The 19,461-nt window shown below is 41.4% G+C and overlaps 1 protein-coding gene across 15 annotated transcripts in view; it reads right to left on the bottom strand.

Moving 5' to 3' along the window:
* UNC80 (unc-80 homolog, NALCN channel complex subunit) overlaps positions 1-19,461 on the bottom strand; it is a 231,296-nt gene that overhangs the window by 28,708 nt on the left and 183,127 nt on the right. For 13 of the 15 annotated variants that reach the window (XM_070771381.1, XM_070771414.1, XM_070771385.1 and 10 more), the window contains 6 exons: positions 18,552-18,722; positions 14,979-15,071; positions 11,768-11,986; positions 4,222-4,422; positions 1,693-1,816; positions 634-759 (listed from right to left, as the gene is read on the bottom strand). In XM_070771381.1, the coding sequence (XP_070627482.1) occupies positions 634-759; positions 1,693-1,816; positions 4,222-4,422; positions 11,768-11,986; positions 14,979-15,071; positions 18,552-18,722 (934 nt within the window). The remainder of the gene's footprint in view (positions 1-633; positions 760-1,692; positions 1,817-4,221; positions 4,423-11,767; positions 11,987-14,978; positions 15,072-18,551; positions 18,723-19,461) is intronic. The other 2 variants (XM_070771428.1, XM_070771426.1) reach the window with 2 other exon arrangements.

Raw genomic sequence — 19,461 nt, 5'->3', positions numbered from 1 at the left:
CTTGCAGCAATTGTATACTTTCCATTGGTCACAGAGTTTTCTGGTGACTTACCATTCTTTAAAATAAGTGACAAACAAATAAGCAGGGAAATTGGGATTGTACACATTTTTTTTTGGCTTGGGAATGATTATTTTAATTTTAGGAACTAAAAGAAGTGGAAGAAAAATGATAAAAACACCCATAATATTTAACCCACAATCATTAAAGAAAAGTAAGATATTCAAAGTCTAGTAATAACATTTGAAAAAATTTTTTTTATTGCAGTTCTTTCTGCAATAATGTAAAACCAGACTTTGAATATTACTCTTTTAATTAACAACTGTGAGCTGATTATCTGTGGACCATTATTTTCCTAAAGTTTTGGCACATGTTTTAAATGATAGAAGTGGTTCCTGAGGTGTGGCAGGACTGCAATGACTCTGCTATTTTTGAGATCTCAAGAAGAATTACAGAAGCACAACTTTAGGATCATGCTCAGGGCTTAAGCTCCAAACCTGCAAAAGTTTGGAGATGTTTACACTTCTGTTTCACAGATTTTGCCCAGCCTTTGCAGAAAAATAAAAGAGAACACCATGATCTGGTGCCTCAACCAGCAACATAATGAGCGTGACAAACAGGTAAGGCAGTCACACCTGTATCTGCAATGCTACAAGCCGGACAACAGCTGTGCTGAAGGGCAGAGGTGGTGAGAGATAAGGGCTGAGATGAAGAAGGGGTAATCCATCAGCAACACTGGAGGGTCCTACCACTCCCATCACCTGAAATACAAACAGAGCACATGACCAGCCTTGACTATTGCAATTTCATGCAACTGTAGGAAGGGAGTCTCAGTCAATTATAATAATAATTTGAAGGTTGGGCATGTTACTTTTAATCTGTTCGTGCTGCCTTCTTTTGAAGGCATGTAATATCTGGAGTCAGATCAAATGATTACACCAGCTTTAGCCAAGGTTTTGTAGAATGCTGTTTATAACTAACTATGTAAATAATGAGAGATGAATCAAAAGTTAGTCTAATCAGGAGACTGGACATACTTACTTGTGGACTCAAAGGAATGAAGTCAACATTCTTTGATGGAGTAAATACTGACAACAATGATGATGGCAAGAGCTCTATTTGCACTAGGCATTCCAGCTACAGATTTATTGCTTAACTAGCTAAGCAGCAGATTCTATTCATGAAATGCTCTACCATGGTTTCCACATTGTACAAAACCTTGTCAAGATCAGACTCTAGATATTACATAAATGATAAAAGAAGTTTTTTTTTTTTTCCTCTTCACATAAATCCTAGACTGGCCAACTCATAGTGTCATTTTGCACTAAAAAAACACCAAAAATCCTCTTTGCCCTTTAAACTCCCCCACCCCAAACTACCTCAACTTCTAGCCAATTGCACAGTCTCCCGCCACCCCACTCTCCAACTGGCAGCCCTCAACTCTCAGCGCAACTTGAAGAGGTCAATTGTCAAAGTAGCACGTGGGAAGCAGCACACGAAAATCCCATCTGTGTAGGGATCTCCCCACGCACCACCTTGAAATGTACCTCACTATTTTCAGTGTCACCTGAGCCGTCTGTTTTCATGGGTAGGTATGTAGGTAGGTAGGTTGACCTGTAAGTCTTCAGCTCAGAGAAGTCAATAGCAGAGTTAAATTTTGTAAAGTTTCATAACATTGCCACTTGGCTACTCACCAGATTGACACAGACATTGATCAGTGACCTAAGGTGAGGCAGGAAGGATATGATTGGCTGCCTCTGAAGTGTCAAACAAACCCCTTCAATCAAATTGCTGGCAGGCTCCCACTCAACCTGTCGCCTGGAATACAATATAGGAGCCATTAGCAGTGTGGCTCCCTTCTGGAGACTGCCTGAAACAAGCGAATGAGACAGTGATTCTGATGCCGTCTAAGACAGGATGGGTGTCTGAGACAAGAAAGTGCTTCACCAGGGATGAAGTTTACCCATATTGTTCCAAAAGTACAGAGCACAGTGGGAAAGGAAGAGGATACTGAACACGCGGCAGAGGCACTCCTGCCCCACTCGACTAGTGAGACAAAATCTACTGAAGGGAAAACAGAGATGATGAATGAGTGGCCTTTCAAGTTTCCTGGCTTTAGCTTTGAGAAAGGGTATGAGACTCCCATTATAGGAAACCTGCTGTAGGAGTCATTCCTCACAACAGAAGTAATCTGACTATAGGCTGTGCTTTTATAATGCTTTTTAAAAAAATCAGATTACAGTTGATTTCATAAGCTTTTATACCAGACTATAACTAATTAGACTTATGTGCATTCACTCCAGGAAAACAGTCTATTTTAAAAGTGTTCTTTCTTGACCTTCTGGAAAATGATGCTTTGGGACCACTTTCTGTGGTAGTAAATATGGTGGTATACATATCTCAATTAGATGAACATCATATTTTCTGTAATAAAAGACAATCTGGTCTGTAATTGTCTCAGGACCAAAGAGGCATGTCTATGGTCCCCTAAATAAACAGGTTGGGCTTTACTGAGATCAATGCTATTTCCAAATATTATCCTGGAAATACTTTCTAAGCTTACATTACCTACCAGATTGAAATCACTGTAATGATAAAATAGTAATGTTCATACATGGGGATATGTTGACATCCCTGTTGTACAAGTAACCCACAGGTCAGGTTCAGTCAACATTTCTCTTGTTGAACTTAGATCACCTGAAGAAATTTAATCCAAGGCAACCCCAAATTCACACATTGTACCCCAAGAAAATTGCTATTAGTAACCAAGTCTACACATTAATCCTGGAGAAGGCGATGGCACCCCACTCTAGTACTCTTGCCTGGGAAATCCCATGGATGGAGGAACCTGGTAGGCTGCAGTCCATGGGATTGCAAAGAGTCAGACACGACTGAGCGACTTCACTTTCACTTTTCACTTTCATGCATTGGAGAAGGAAATGGCAACCCATTCCAGTGTTCTTGCCTGGAGAATCCCAGGGACAGGAGAGCCTGGTGGGCTGCCGTCTATGGGGTCACACAGAGTTGGACACGACTGAAGTGACTTAGCCACATATTAATCCAAAAGTCTACTTTTAGGAAGCTGCTATTCTTCATAACAGGCTTAATTATATGACAAATGAGGTAGCCTATGCAGGTGTTAACATCTTTAGATGAAAAGTTATTTTTACACATCTTTGTAAGATGTATAAAACTTTGGTCATTTGCCAGCAGGGACAAGTGTTCTATTGGAACTGTTAAAGAAAATAGGAGTGCTTTGAGGATAGGCCTTTCTATGCTACTAAAATAACCTTGAAATCATGTATAGGCATCCATCATCATGGTAGAAAAGAATATAGGATCAAACTGTCAAACATTTATTAGAATAAAATGTTTCAATTTCTTTTTAATAAATTCAACAGCTTCAAATGGCTGCATAAATGAAGAAGAACACAGGATAAAACCTGGAAAAGTTCTGGCACATTGAGCAATAAGTGCTACAAATTCTTGGGCAAGAGTTGCATTGATTTGGGGTTAGTTTAATAGGACGGAAAACGGTCTCACTGAAACTTCGAATTTCCAATCTACTGGGTTTATTAGCATTTCTTAATTGATTTGTTTACCCACTGTAGCTATAGATTTCCAGACTGGGTTCAGATCTCCAGGTAGATGGGTTCAGAGACATCTGCTCATAGAGAGGCTACCAAATGATACTTCAGGCCCCAGAACGGAGATCAAGTGATAACAACATTGATTTAGTACCATCTGAATTAGGTATTTGTTATCAACCCTGAGATCTCTTCCGGTGGTGCTTTACTGATTATTGTAAAGCTTGCATTTCTCTAAAGTGATACCTAAAATACTATGTTAAACATGTATTTTTTGAACATCAAGTTAATTTTTCTTCTGTCCTTAGTTGTTTAATTTATAAGGCATATCCTGCCTTATTTGAAAGGAATTGAAGGATACACATTGAACTTTTTAAGTGTGTCAGATAAGAAACATGATAGCTGAGAAATAAATAGATTTTCAAGATAGATGTATACTTTGGAAGAATATGTTATTTCCTCAAAAATACAGACCTGGCTACTTATGCATTCATATCCTGATTAGCTGTGCACATATAACCAACAGAACACTTTTGAGCCATTCCTTCAACTCTGGATTGATCCACCACCTTAAAAGCTGACAGACTTGAAATCTGAGGCTTGCAATACCTGCAGTTGATTAGGAGGCCTCCTCACCTCAAAGTAGGCATCTTATGGATTTTGTTGAACATCCTATCCAATCTCTTTAAAATGAGGATAAGGGCCGGCCTCACTGCCTCAGCGCTCCAGTCGGTGATGGGGAGCATCTCCATGATGTAGCGTCGAAGCCCACGGCTCTCCATGGTCTGGGTGTCGTATGGTGCCAGCTTCAGAAGGGAGTGTGCGATTTCTGCCAACCTTTAAATAAGAATAAGCTTAGAATGCCACCAACCATGGGAATTTTCCTCACACAGCATCATGATAATCACCCTCCTTCCAATACACTGACTCCCTGAGCTACAAACATTCTAGCACATTTTCTTATACTATGTAAATAAACATTAAAAAAAAATCTGGACAAAATTAGACCCATATATGTCTCTGAAGCCTTTCCTATTTGTCAGTTCCCCCTCTTCGACTCTTTTTTGGACATTCAGTAATTTATTTGTGGGAGAAATTAGCTTTTTGTCCTGTAGCATTTCCCACATATTGGATTTTCCTGACTGAGTCTCCATGGTGTCATTTAATTGATCCTACTTCGCCTGTATTTAATTCAATTGCTGGTTATATCCAGGAGCTAGATCAGATTAGACCTTGACTTCCTGGTATGTTGCCTTCACAGGCAATGTGTACTTTCATCGGGAGGCACGTGATTCCTAGTTGTCACTCGATGATGTCAGCGGGCATCAGTGATCACTGCACAGATTCATTAACTCATCAGAAGTAGTACAATGGTAGTACTGTATCATTCTCTTATTCATATATTAACTATAACATGTTAATAAGAAGCTTCCTTTTTAAAAATTTTATTTAATTGGAGGATAATAACTTTAACAATACTGCGATGGTTTTTTGCCACACATCAATATGAATCAGCCATGGGTATACATGTGTCCCCCTCATCTTGAACCCCCCCCCCACCTCCCTCCCCATCCCATCCCTCTGGGTTGTCCCAGAGCACCAGCTTTGGGTATTCCTGCTTCATGCATCGAACTTGCACTGGTCATCTATTTTACATATGATTACTCCAAGAGAGACAGGATAAATGCTTAAAAGATCTATAGTTTAACAATGCCCTAGGTGATTCTGATAGGCACTCTGGTATAGGAATCAGAGCTAAGCCCTTGCCTTCAAAACATGGAGTGCTCCACAATTGTATCCATTTGACTAGTGCCAGGGATGGAGGATTTATCACTGTTCCAAAAGGCAGCTCATTCCATCTTTGGAGGTCCATACTGTGAAAAGGTCTCCTCATATTAGGTTCTCAAATTCTCTCAAATTTTTCCTATGAGGCCTCATCTGGAAGCATGAATTCAGTCTAACCATACATCCATGGTAACACTATCATTCCCACTCATCCTCTCTCCAGACTGAATGTACACATTGCTTTCTGGGAATTGTGTGTGAGTGTGAGTGTTTTAAAGAAATTATCTTCAACAGCCTTCACATTCTTTTGTTGATCTCCTTCTCAAAGATGTGTCATGCAGAAAATAATTCTTTACTTTCCAGGTTGTTAAACAGGTAAGCTGGAATTAAGATTGCCGGGAGAAATATCAATAACCTCAGATACACAGATGACACCACCCTTATGGCAGAAAGTGAAGAGGAACTGAAGAGCCTCTTGATGAAAGTGAAAAAGGAGAGTGAAAATGTTGGCTTAAAGCTCAACATTCAGAAAACTAAGATCATGGCATCCGGTCCCATCACTTCATGGGAAATAAATGGGGAAACAGTGGAAACAGTGTCAGACTTTATTTTGGGGGGCTCCAAAATCACTGCAGATGGTGATTTCAGCCATGAAATGAAAAGACGCTTACTCCTTGGAAGGAAAGTTATGACCAACCTAGATAGCATATTGAAAAGCAGAGACATTACTTTGCCAACAAAGGTCCATCTAGTCAACGCTATGGTTTTTCCAGTGGTCATGTATGCACGTGAGAGTTGGACTGTGAAGAAGGCTGAGTGCCGAAGAATTGATGCTTTTGAACTGTGGTGTTGGAGAAGACTCTTGAGAGTCCCTTGGACTGCAAGAAGATCCAACCAGTCCATTCTGAAGGAGATCAGCCCTGGGATTTCTTTGGAAGGAATAATGCTAAAGCTGAAACTCCAGTACTTTGGCCACCTCATGCGAAGAGTTGACTCATTGGAAAAGACTCTGATGCTGGGAGGGATCTGATGCTGGGGGCAGGAGGAGAAGGGAACAACAGAGGATGAGATGGCTGGATTGCATCACTGACTCAATGGACGTGAGTTTGAGTGAACTCTGGGAGTTGGTGAAGGACAGGGAGGCCTGGCGTGCTTCAATTCATGGGGTCGAAAAGAGTCGGACACGACTGAGCAACTGAGCTGAACTGAACTGAAGGGTATATCAATATAAATGCATTTCCTTTCCCTTATTATTTTGTGTATTTTGTTTGCTCAGTCATGTCCAACTCTTTGTGACCCCATGAGCTGTAGCCCACGGGGATCCTATGTCCATGGGGATTTCCCAGGTAAGAATACTTGAGCGAATTGCCATTCCCTTCTCCAGGGGGTTGTCCCAACCCAGGGGCTGAACCCAGGCCTCCCGCATTGGCAGGTGGATTCTTGACCATCTGAGCCACCTGGGAAGCATTATTTTGTATGCAAACTTAAGAAATGCAGGAGAAAATACTGGTCTATTCCAAACTTGAACACAATGCTTAGAGTTGAATTTGAGTCATTTAATAGGTTATTTACTAAATTTCTCTCATCCCTGTTCAGTTTAGTTCCTCAGTCATGTATAACTGTTTGTGACCCCATGGACCGCAGCATACCAGGCCTCCCTGTCCATCACCAACTCCCGGAGCTTACTCAAACTCATGTCCATAGAGTCGGTGATGCCATCCAACCATCTCATCCTCTGTTGTCCCCTTCTCCTCCTGCCTTTAATCTTTCCCAGCATCAGAGTCTTTTCCAAGGAGTCAGTTCTTCAAATCAGATGGCTAAAGTACTGGAGTTTCAGCTTCAGCATCAGCCCTTCCAATGAACATTCAGGACTGATTTCCTTTAGGATTGACTGGTTGGATCTCCTTGTAGTCCAAGGGATTCTCAAGAGTCTTCTCCAACACCACAGTTCAAAAGCATCAATTCTTCCGCACTCAGCTTCCTTTATGGTCCAACTCTCACACCCATACGTGACTATTGGAAAAAACCATAGCTTTGACTAGACAGACCTTTGTTAGCAAAGTAATGTCTCTGCTTTTTAATATGCTGTCTAGGTTGGTCATAGCTTTTCTTCCAAGGAGAAAGCGTCTTTTAATTTCATGGCTGCAGTCACCGTCTGCAGTGATTCTGGAGCCCCCCAGAAATGCTCATCCCTGGGCATGTTGCAACATGAATATGTTTCAGCATAAAACAAAAATTTCCTTTAATACAGGCTTTGCTGTACTATTGCACGAATAATCTTGAGAACCTAAGATAGAGAAGGAGGGGGAGAAAGGGAAAGTTGGAGAGAGGAGGCAGGGGAGGGGAGGAAGGAGAGAGAGAGAGAGGAAAAATGCATTTGCAGAGCTTACTGTTCTCTGTTCCACTTGCTTAAGTAGCTTTGGTCTGGGAAAATGAGGCAATAAATTCCCTTGGGGTAGAAACTCTCCAATCAAGAATGTTTTTCTTGAGAGCCTTGCAATCAATCATATATTCTGCAAACGCAGGGGTACAGATCGTCTCAACACTCCTCTTGACTCTGATTCAAATCAAGTACTTCTTGCAAATATATCCTCTTTTATATCATCCCATTCCTTTTTTTCTTTAAATCAACCCTCTCTCCTTGGTTGATACTATCCATTCTTATGAATTTATGTACTACCTATATGTCCCCAATTCTAGAACTTATATATTGAGCTCTGACTTACACATATATCCAAATGTATACAAAAGAAGACCTTCGTTATATCCTTTGCTTGGTATAAGGTCAAAGCATATGGAACTATCACTACTTAGTAAACTCTGGCCAGAGAACAAGGAAGTTTGTTGAAAGTTTGTTATGAGATATTGCATGAATAGAGGGCATTTAGTCTAAATATTCCCTGCTAGAAAAGTTTTGCTTACATTTCTCTAGATTCAGGCCATGAAATAATGGTGCCCTAGAATGACCTTACACTGGCTCCACACAGTTGACTCTTGCTGAATTGCATTATGACATTATGTAACTTTCAGCACTGATAGGGATCCAGTCCCAGGAAAATGGTCCTTTATCTACCATGGGATGTTGCTGAGGATGGTGTCTGTCACACTAATCTTTCCTTTTAACATACATCAACCAAGAGATACTTCTTGTTCTTCATATTTAAAAAGGTGATGTTTTACCAAGAAACTGGTTGTTTTTATCTTATTGAAACTATGATTTTACGATTGGTCTTGTCTCCCTATTGATAGCACAGAGTCAAATTTATAGTTCATGAGTAGCATCTAATATGGAGAAGGCAATGGCACCCCACTCCAGTACCCTTGCCTGGAAAATACCATGGACGGAGGAGCCTGGTAGGCTGCAGTCCATGGGGTCGCTAAGAGTCAGACACGACTGAGTGACTTCACTTTCACTTTTCACTTTCATGCATTGGAGAAGGAAATGGCAACCTGCTCTGGTGTTCTTGCCTGGAAAATCCCAGGGACGGTGGAGCCTGATGGGCTGCCATCTATGGGGTCGCACAGAGTTGGACACAACTGAAGTGACTTAGCAGCAGCAGCAGCAGCATCTAATATTATAAAATCATAGATTTCCCAGGTTAAAAAAATTATTTCCCTGCTAATTTTTCACATAGCTCTGACTCTCTAATTTGTAAATTGTATTCTTTTGTATCATACGATTTTCTAAGTTGCCTCAAGTACTTGGTACAATAATAAACTAAATGCTCACATGTGCTAGACAGTATTTGCAACACGGCATTCTATATTCTTATGTGTGTCTCAGTATTGGACTGTGATCCTGTTAAGACAAGGGGTTTATTTTACATCCCCAGTGTCTAGGATAGTGTTTGGATCCTTCTCATTAGCATTGGTATCTATTGATCAGTCTGTGCCAGGCATGGAGCTAACAGTTTGCCTTTCTAGAGCTCATTTAATCTTTAACAGGGTTTGACCTCTAGAGGGAGCTCCAGGCCTCTCTGACTCATGAGCTCCCCTCCCTCCAAATGCCTTAAGGAATGCAGATAACAGACCCTCAAGTCACAGGACAGTTACTAATTCATTGTTACGACTCTCTATCCAACTTGGTCTCTCTCCTCTCTTTCTTCATTCACTCTCCTGTCTTTTAGGAATCTTTTCTCACAAAATGTCTGTTGGTAGTAGCGTGTCTCTGACTCTGGAAACGTGACGTGGAATAACTTAGGACAGCTAGCCACGATCACTTCATGGCACATAGATGGGGAAAAAGTAAAAACAGTGACAGATTTTATTTTCTTGGGCTCCAAAATCACTGTGGACGGTGACTGTAGCCACAATAGTAAAAGATGCTTACTCCTTGGAAGAAAAGCTATGATAAAGGTAGACAGCATATTAAAAAGCAGAGATATCACTTTGCTGACAAAGGTCCATATAGTCAAAGCTATGGTTTTTCCAGCAGTCATGTGTAGATGTGAGAATTGGACCATTAAGAAAGCTGAGTGCCAAAAAATTTATGATTTTGAATTGTGGTGCTGGAAAAGACTCTTGAAAGACTCTTGGACAGCAAGGAGATCAAACCAGTCAATCTTAAAGGAAATCAACCCTGGTTATTCACTGGAAGGACTGTTGCTGAAACCCCAATACTTTGGCCACCTAATGAGAAGAGCTGACTTATTGGAAAAGACTCTGATGCTAGGGAAAATTGAAGGCAGGAGGAGAAAAGGATGATAGAGGATGAGAGATGGCATCACCGATTCAATGGACATGAGTTTGAGCAAACTCTGGGAGATAGTGAAGGACAGGGAAGACTGGGTGCTGCAGTCCACAGGGTCACAAAGAGTTGGAAATGACTCAGTGACTGAACAACAAGCCATGATCAGTAGGAAAGGAGGGGAGAGAGCGTGACTGAAGCACTGAGTTACTATGGCAACAGGAGCTTAACACTTCAAACTTCCCTCCCCTTTCCCGGTGTTGGAGCTGAAATTCTCAGTGTAAAATAAGTTCTTCCCATCACAGCGCAGTGGGGAGTGTGAACACATGTGATGCTATGGAGTTCTGGGTGTGCGCCAACAACTCAGAGAGTGTGAAATCAGTCTGGAGGAGAAAGAGCCTGTGTTCTTCATACATTTCTCACTTTCCCTCACTTAGTACTTTATAAACTTTTCAAGGGATAATTTTAGGGGGGAAAATGAGGCAATAATCAGGAAATTGGTGTGTTTTGCCAAATTGCAATGTTATTTCTGAAAGGCTAGAACCTAAGCCTACCTTTAGCTTTATAGATCTACTAAAATCTTCAAGGGAATATTCAGTTACCCATGGAATTTTCCTTTCCAGGAATTTTTATAATTCTTTACAAACTGTTATAAATCAAAATAGAAGATCCCCTGGAATCATGTTTCTTTGAAGAACCTGAAAATACAGACACAGGCTTTATAGTCTGAGTAACAAGTAAAATGACATTTCCCTAGGAAAAAGGATGGAGAAGGCAATGGCACCCCACTCCAGTACTCCTGCCTGGAAAATCCCATGGACGGAGGAGCCTGGTAGGCTGCAGTCCATGGGGTCGCTGAGGGTTGGACACAACTGAGTGACTTCACTTTCACTTTTCACTTTCATGCATTGGAGAAGGAAATGGCAACCCACTCCAGTGTTCTTGCCTGGAGAATCCCAGGGACGGGGGAGCTTGGTGGGCTGCCGTCTATGGGGTCGCACAGAGTTGGACACGACTGAAGTGACTTAGCAGCAGCAGGAAGAAGGAAATATGAGTGCACAGAGATGTAATTCTGGGGTCTCTCTCTGATACTCCAGGAGTACAAATTTTTATATGATGACTGGCCTCAGCTAGTGCAGAATTTTTACCAGGACATTTTTGAAATACTGGAAGGCTATCATGCACAATGTGTATAAAAGGAATCTCAGACTAAACCAAAGTGTGCTTCTAAATTAAAACTGCCCCTTCCCTGTAGGCGCATCACTGAGTCCTCAGATATTTTTGGAGCAGAGCAAGTCCTGGAGCAGAAAGCAGCTGTGCACTTTTCATGCAATATAAGAGGCAGGAGACACTGGATTCTTATGAAAAATTAGAATTGGGGCAGTAAAGAGTACTTGGAGGAATGTTACTTCCATAAGAACTCAGGTGACACAAGTTCCTTTCATTCTCTTATTGAGGAGCAAATATTGACTGAGCTTTTCTGACTTTAAGAATATCTCCCCCTGTCCATGCCAAGATCCTTTACCATGGATTTGACATCCATTTTCCCAGAGGGCTCATCTGTCATGTATCCAAACCACAGGAGACCAATCAATTTCAACCAGTTACAAGTTTTGACCCTGCCCCATCTCAACCACCCTGCACACCGCCCCCACCCCTCACCTGCCCTGGCTGTGTGCACATGCTGTGGAGAGAAAAGGAGGATGGTACCTCATGTGAGACTTCACATCCAGCAGCTCCAAGGCAGTGACTCGTGGCTCGCCGGCCAGGTTTTGCAAGATCTTCAGCCTGGGCCCACAGTGCTTGTAGAACTCTGTGCAGATGTTCAGCAGAGACTCCCGAGGCCGCCTGAACTCCTCCCGAGCGATCCGCTCATCCAGCTCCTCCCTGGGAAGGCCCTGCCCTTCCTCCAGTAAGTGCAGGTTTTCTCTGGGGAAATTATAAAATTATTATTAAAAAGTATGGCAATAAAAATTATTAACTGGGGGTCTGGAAAGGTGTGTGTAGTGGGCAGCTGTGAAAGAAGGGTATCATGTTGAAGAAAAACATGATGTGGTCCCCAAACTTTTTGGCACCAGGATCCGGTTTCATGGAAGGCAATTTTTCCACAGACAGGGTGGGAAGGGAATGGTTTGGGTATGATTCAGGCACACTGCATTTATTCTGCACTTTATTTCTATTATTATTACATCAGCTTCACCTCAGATCATCAGGCATTAGATCCCAGAGTTGGGGACCCTTGCCTTATATTATACCCAAGTTAATGAAGCAGCAGGGCAGGGCCAAGGAGAAACACATTGGAAAAATAAAGAAAGTCCATCATTCTAGAAGAGACTATCACCCCAAACTGTAGTGACTTTACATTAGTCACTTCCTGAGGATTTATGCAGAATTAGGATGCCAAGCGTGAATGAAATGAAACCTGATGGAACCATAACCCAGCTTACAAGGCAAATCATCACAAGATGATAGAATTATTAAATAGCACAAAATTAGAGTTATCTTCCTAGAGGGCTGGGATGGAGTGAGAGGTGGGAGGTAGGCTCAAGAGGGAGGGGACATACGTACACCTATGGCTGATTCATGTTGAAGTATGGCAGAAACCAACACAACAATTAATATTCTCCAATTAAAATAAATTTTAAAAAGAGTAAAAATGAAATAAAAAATAAATTAAATTTAGAAAGGAAAAATATATAGGCAATTCTACCCCCCAAAGTATGTTTTAATTCATGATTTTAAAAAGTGTATTACTTAATGTGGCTCATGGTTAAAAAAGTTTAAAACTCACTACCCTGAAGTGTTGTGAGGCTTTTCTTGATTTAATTGGGCAATCTAGGATGAAAGATATGCTTTAATGGGTTGTGAATTTTACTTTTATCATGTAGGAAAAGATTTTAAAAAGACATAATAACTATTAAGCAAATGAGAAAGAACTTCCCTCTCAAAAGAAAGAAGTGTGAACAAAGGCCATGCCCTGGAGAAGCCAGAGGCCATTTGGAGAAGACAGTCAAATAATAAGTAATTGCCCAGTGGGATCTAGCCATTACATGGTTGCTTATAATTGCAAACTATTGGAAACAGCTTAAATAGCCCACAAGTAGAGGCTTGACTAACAAATTAGAGTGTATATTTATAATCAGACATATCCAACCATTACACATGAAGGTAAGGCTCTACATTTACTGGCTTGAAAGATGGGTGTGACATAGTGTTGAATAAAACAAGGCAGGTTTCAAAAAGAGTACAGTAGAAGACAATCTATTCACATATAATTATGTGATTATGTATGTTTGTGTAAAAATAAACAATTGGTAGATGCTTTCCAAAATATTAAAGGTGTTTATCTTTTTTTTTTAAAAGTTAGGTTGTCTTTCTGTACCTGATGAAGTGCAGTTTGGTGCCTTGTTCCTGGTACCTGAGAGTCAGAAAAACAGTCTGAGTCACTATCGGAGCAAGAACAGGGGCCCTGTGGTGGGTCCTCTTAAAGACTTTTCCTCATGAGAAGCCTTTGAAGCTACACGTTTTGGTAAGCTCACCACGACACATGTACTAATTCTAAAGTATAAAATCTTGATCTGTCATTCAGCTATCACAGATACTGCAATAATAGCTGCCAGGAAAGCTGTTCCATTGCCAGATAATTTGTAGAAAGACAAATATTGTAAAAACACACCCAAACTCACAGAATGCGGTCTCATGAGGGAAATTTTTGAACTTTAAAGGTAAGGTGAATCTATTTACAATTTTAACATCATGTGCTATATCTTAGGGGACTAGAGGGAAAATTATGGCTGACTTCTTTTCGGTTCTAGAGACTTCTCCTTTTATGAGTGATTGGCAATAGGACTTTAGAAGCCCTCTTTCTCTGTGTACCTTGCATCTAACCTAGTTGAACATAGCTCAGTATGCTTAGAGAAATCCCTGTGCTTAGTCGCTCAGTCGTGTCTGACTCTTTGCAACCCCATAGACTGTAGCCTGCCAGGCTCCTCTGTCCATGGGGATTCTCCAGGCAAGGATACTGGAGTGGGTCGATACTGGAGTAATGAGTAAAACTCATTACTCGAAACCCAAAGAATCATTTTTAGTTAATGTGAGACACTGAGACCCAATTCAACACTAGTTTGAAATCTATTTCATTTTTAGCCTAAATATATGATGAGCAGGGAATTTACATAAATAATGATCCACACTTTAAAATGTGCTTCAGAGAGACTAGAAAATTATTTCATTTTTCCTTATGATTATTGTGCTAACTATTCCACACTGGGAAAAGAGAACTTTCTCTCAAGCTGATTTTAGATTTGCCCTGTCTTAAATTCTTCCTTGAAGGAAGAAGCTAATTGAACATTTCTTTCTGTCTCAGGGTATTTAGAGGTTAACCTATGCAGAATGAAGCAGGTAAAGTATTAACTAGTCCAGCCAGTATCTTGAGTTACACTAAAACAAGGAAGATGATTAAGTCAACAACCATGAAAGCATCATGTAGGGACCTAAGTCAAAGTTTGGATGAAAGGTCTGCTGAAAATCTGTCCACATGAAAGAAAGTTGACTCTGCACAACTGCCCTGGAATGAGCAACCACCTCTTGGTTATTATTGTTTCATCTGTGTCCAACAAAAAGGCAAATGAAACAGCAGTGGAATCCTTCAAAGACCACCCAGGAGGCAGAGAACATCTTGCATGTTCACACAAACAAAGGAACGCCATTTTTTAAAGATGTCTTATTTCTCTTCATTTATGAAGGTGACACTTTTTAAAAATGGCCTCAGTATTTTCACGGAACTCTAAACTCTCACCTTCTTTTCTTTGGAGAATGTCTCCCTCAGTATTGACTAGTTTCAGGATTCTTTTCATTCCCAGTGGCTGAGATTCAGGTTGTATGAAACTGAGACCACAGAAGCATAGGGCCAGGGAATTACCTGGTATTCACCCCAGAGGACATGGTGTGGTTGGCTGTGGTGGCCCCTTTATGACCTTGGTCACACCTGCTCATCTGGGGGGCCGTCATGGGCCTGCAACAATGACAGTAACAAACAACACAAGTGGAGACACTTATGAAATCCTCAGGTTATTGCAGCTCATACAAGTTTTAAGTCAGTGTTAGAGTCTTAGAAAGACTTTGGGCTTTTCTGTCACACTCGGGTACTGTCTTTGTTCTGGGAGGCACTTAAATGGGAATACCGATTCCCAAAGGTCTATCAGTGAGATTTAAGGTCTTTTGTTTCTTGGTCCTGAGTAATGAACTAGGACTCCAAGCCAGACATTTATGAAATCAGACTTCTAAGTCTGTTTTGATAAAGTGAAAGTTAAGAATTCACTTTTCAAATCTACAGGTACCAGGAAGTTAGCCATTCTAGACAGTAAGGAAAAAAAAAAAAAGGATGCACGTATCATTTAGGCTACCTACTCCATAATCAACCACTTGATTTTTCTGCAAAACTATCAGAGAAGGAAAGAACCTTTCTAGTGAAAATTACACCTAAGACTACCCAGGGACATGAGTAAATGAATATCTATTTAAGTCAGTAATTTTGATGCTAAGAAATAGATAAGAATCATCTCATTTTACATCTTCTCTGAGTATTACGTTAACTGCCTTTGTGTCATTTGTGACATGGAAGGGAAGATAAGGCTTTTTAAAGCAATTGCTTATATGAACTATTTAAGGTTTGCTTTTATTATGCTCAATTTCTATATCCTGGTTGTGGTTGGCGACTGAACCTTTAATGATAACACCAGACTGTCTCTTTCTGTGCCTTTGCTATAGTGGGCAGAATTTAAAGCTGGCCCCAAGACTTTCGTCCTGCCCTGGTGTTACTCTCATGGTTATCATATGGCAAGAGGGGGATGATCTGTGTAGACCTAATCTTACTGTGCGTGCTTAGTCGTGTCCAACTCTTTACAACCCCATGGATTATAGCCCGCCAAGCTCCTCTGTCCATGGGATCCTCCAGGCAAAAATACTAGTGTGGGTTGCCATGTTCTCCTCCAAGGGATCTTCCTAACTCAGGAACTGAACCTGTGTTTCCTGTGTCTCCAGCATGGCAGGCAGATTTGTTACACTGAGTCACATGCCAGTACTTAAAAGGCAGAAATTTTTCTCTTGCTAGGGGCAGAGATATTTGAAGCCTAAGAAGGACTCAAGGGCATCATTGTCAGCTGGAGGATTGGAGGTTCTAGGTGAGAAGGGAAATCAGTGTCTTCTAAGCAGAGAGTGGCCCCTGGCTGAAGTCAGAAAGGAAAACGGACCTCCAACCCAAAGCTGCCTGGTGCTGGATTCTGCCAAAAACCTTAATGAGCTTAGAAATGGATTTTCCCCCAGAACCTTCCAATAAGAGGTCAGACTAACTGACATCTTGATTTTGGCCTTGGGAGACCCTAAGCAGAATAATCAGTTGAGCTTGCCCCAGGTTTCTGACCTAGAGAACCATGCCATGTGATATTATCTGTCTTAAGCCTCTGAGTTCGTGGTAACATGTTTTGCAACAATGGAAAACTAACACTGATACACTTGTAATACACTTGTTTATGTGTTACTATCTATAGAACTGTTGTTTATTTCATGAGCTATATAAATTAAGACTGTGAAAGTGAAATGGTATCCTTCTTATTAAATATTTGCTTTCTGTAAAAACAATGAGGCCAGTTTAGTTGTGAATAATTATAACCAACCAGTGAGGCTAGTCGTCCACTCCATCAAAAGAATATTAAGTACACTGGAATATTTAAGACCATGGAATTTTAAATATCAGACCTCCATCCATAATTCTTTGTGGAATTTTGGTTAAGTCAATTTTGGATAAGTTAATCGACTTATCCTTATAAAAAGGAATAGAAAACATCATTGGGTATTATGAAGAGCAAGAATCAAGTGGCACTTGGAGAAATTGACTGCTCTTTCCTCTAGTCTCAGGAAGGTGCTCATGACATACCCAGGTAGGTGCAGAAGGAAGAGTGTAAGTCATGTATTTTTCCTTGGGATGTTCTTTCTCCTTGGACTTTCAAAAAACCATCATCAAAGCACTGGGGACCGTTTCTCATGGGATGAGGCAATTTGTCACGCAATGAGGCAATGAGGTCCCTGTTTCATAGCTTCCCATTTCCTCAGTTTAGATACATGTGGGCATTTCAACAGATAGTCTACCCAAAACTTTGGGCTATGTTCTTCTCTAGGCTGGCAATGTAGTGCAAGATTGGGAACTAAATATGAATTGAACTTAATGAATGACAACCTCACGCCCCCTCTCACTTGCTGTTGGAAGTGACTGAGAGATTTCAGCGAGTCCTCCCACTGACTGAGTGAGATGGGGCTGAAGAAGTTGGTACCTTTGATGAGAGTAAACCACAGAATTTTAGGCTAATGATATGGTTAAATGGGATGGAGGAACAAAGACACCAATGCAGAAAGAAGGCTTCCCCATCTCCACCCCTGGGGAGGAACACCTCCTTCCAGCTAATTGTAGATGAAAATGGAAAAGGAAAGCCAGTCACTGTGTAGTTTTCTGCATCTACCATTCCGACTCACCTTATCTTTTGTACACAGACATCCCTCCTCCCCTACTACCCCAAACTCCACCCAGGCCTCATCAGCCCAGCCCTTCCCTGGGCCCCAGGTCACCCAGTTCTTCTGTTTCTGCACCCAAGAATCTTTTGACAGGACTAAATTCTTGGAACTCTGCTTAGGGTGAACCCTGGTGTCAACTGACCTTTCCATTCCCAAATCCCTCAGTCCCCTCTCTCAGCACTAATGAGTCTTGTCCAGTGGAGAATCTATCAACTGAAGCATTAGAATAAAATTTTGTAGTTTATGTCTGTTATGTAGCTTCTGACATTATAGGAAGAAAACCCCAACTCTTTACAAATAGGAAAATAATATAAACACTTAGTTGAAATTGGTGACATTTCATGTTGCATAAAATAAGAGCTAATAAAAATGTGGATCATATTTTCACATTCACTAAATTAGCCCTTTTATGAAAGATTTGTTTACTACTGGGTTAAAACTGCCAGAGAAGCTCAGCAAGCTATGTGCAAATGTGTGTTTAGCAATAACAATACTACTACTAATTATTATTATCATTATTGTTATTATTCAGAGTACTTAGCACTATTTATCCAAACAACTCAGGGAACGTTTGCAGTTTTAGCCATAAAGGGCTGAGTTTGGGTACATGCTCAGTCGCTAAGTTGTGTCTGACTCTTTGCGACCCTGTGGACTGTAGCCCACCAGGCTCCTCTTTCCAAGGAATTTCCCAGGTAAGAATACTGGAGTGGGTTGCCATTTCCTCCTCCAGGGGATCCTCCCAACCCAGGGATCGAACCCAAGTCTCCTGTTTGTCAGGCAGATTCTTTACCATTGAGCCACCTGGGAAACTCCCAAGTTTGAGTAAAAACTGGGATTTAGAGATTTTAGCCATCACTTTTTTTTTTCTTCCTCTTTGTGGTGGATACATGTTGTTTATGGCTGTGGACATTTCTGCCAATGGGATTACCTGGTGAGGACCTCCACACTGTACAAAAGGGCCTGCAGGGAGGTTGCAAGAGCAGCCATGGCGGCAATCTCCTCTCGGGCAGCAGGTACCGTCTCCACCTGTGATGTCTGCCTCTTCAGCTTTTGTAGGTAACATGGCACTAAAGCTTCCAAGACCATCAGCATCTGAAGACTTCAATCAACAGAAAGAAAACCAAATCACGTTTTACATCCTATTTAATATTTTGGAGCATAGAGAAATGAGAAGCCTCTGCTGCTGCTGCTGCTGCTGCTGCTGCTGCTGCTAAGTCACTTCAGTCGTGTCCGACTCTGTGCGACCCCATAGACTGCAGCCCATCAGGCTCCCCCGTCCCTGGAATTTTCCAGGCAAGACACTGGAGTGGGTTGCCATTTCCTTCTCCAATGCATGAAAGTGAAAAGTGAAAGTGAAGTTGCTTGGTCGTGTCCGACTCTTAGCGACCCCATGGACTGCAGCCTACCAGGCTCCTCCACCCATGGGATTCTCCAGGCAAGAGTACTGGAGCGGGGTGCCATTGCCTTCTCCAGAGAAGCCTCTAGAGAGATGAAAAAATCTGAGTCCCCTTCCCACTCCACCCATGTCAAGAGTAATTAAAGCTATTGGAAATATTGATTAACACCAATTAATGAAATAATTAAGCACCCAATGGGTTTCCCAGGTGGCACTAGTGGTAAAGAATCCACCTGCCAATGCAGAAGACATAAGAGACATAGGTTCAATCCCTGGGTTGGGAAGATCCCCTGGAGTAGGAAATGGCAACCCACTCCAGTATTTTGCCTAGACAATTCCATGGACAGAGGAGCCTGGTGAGCTGCACTCCAAGGGATATGAGTTAACGTATATACAATTGGTTGACAGCATAATAGTGAGTTGGTCAAAAAGTTCGTTTGGG

The sequence above is a fragment of the Bos indicus genome, chromosome 2 (assembly GCF_029378745.1).
Source record: "Bos indicus isolate NIAB-ARS_2022 breed Sahiwal x Tharparkar chromosome 2, NIAB-ARS_B.indTharparkar_mat_pri_1.0, whole genome shotgun sequence".
Taxonomy (NCBI): Eukaryota; Metazoa; Chordata; class Mammalia; order Artiodactyla; family Bovidae; genus Bos; species Bos indicus.
The sequence above is the reverse complement of the archived record's forward strand: the minus strand, read 5'-3'. Positions and strand labels throughout refer to the sequence as shown.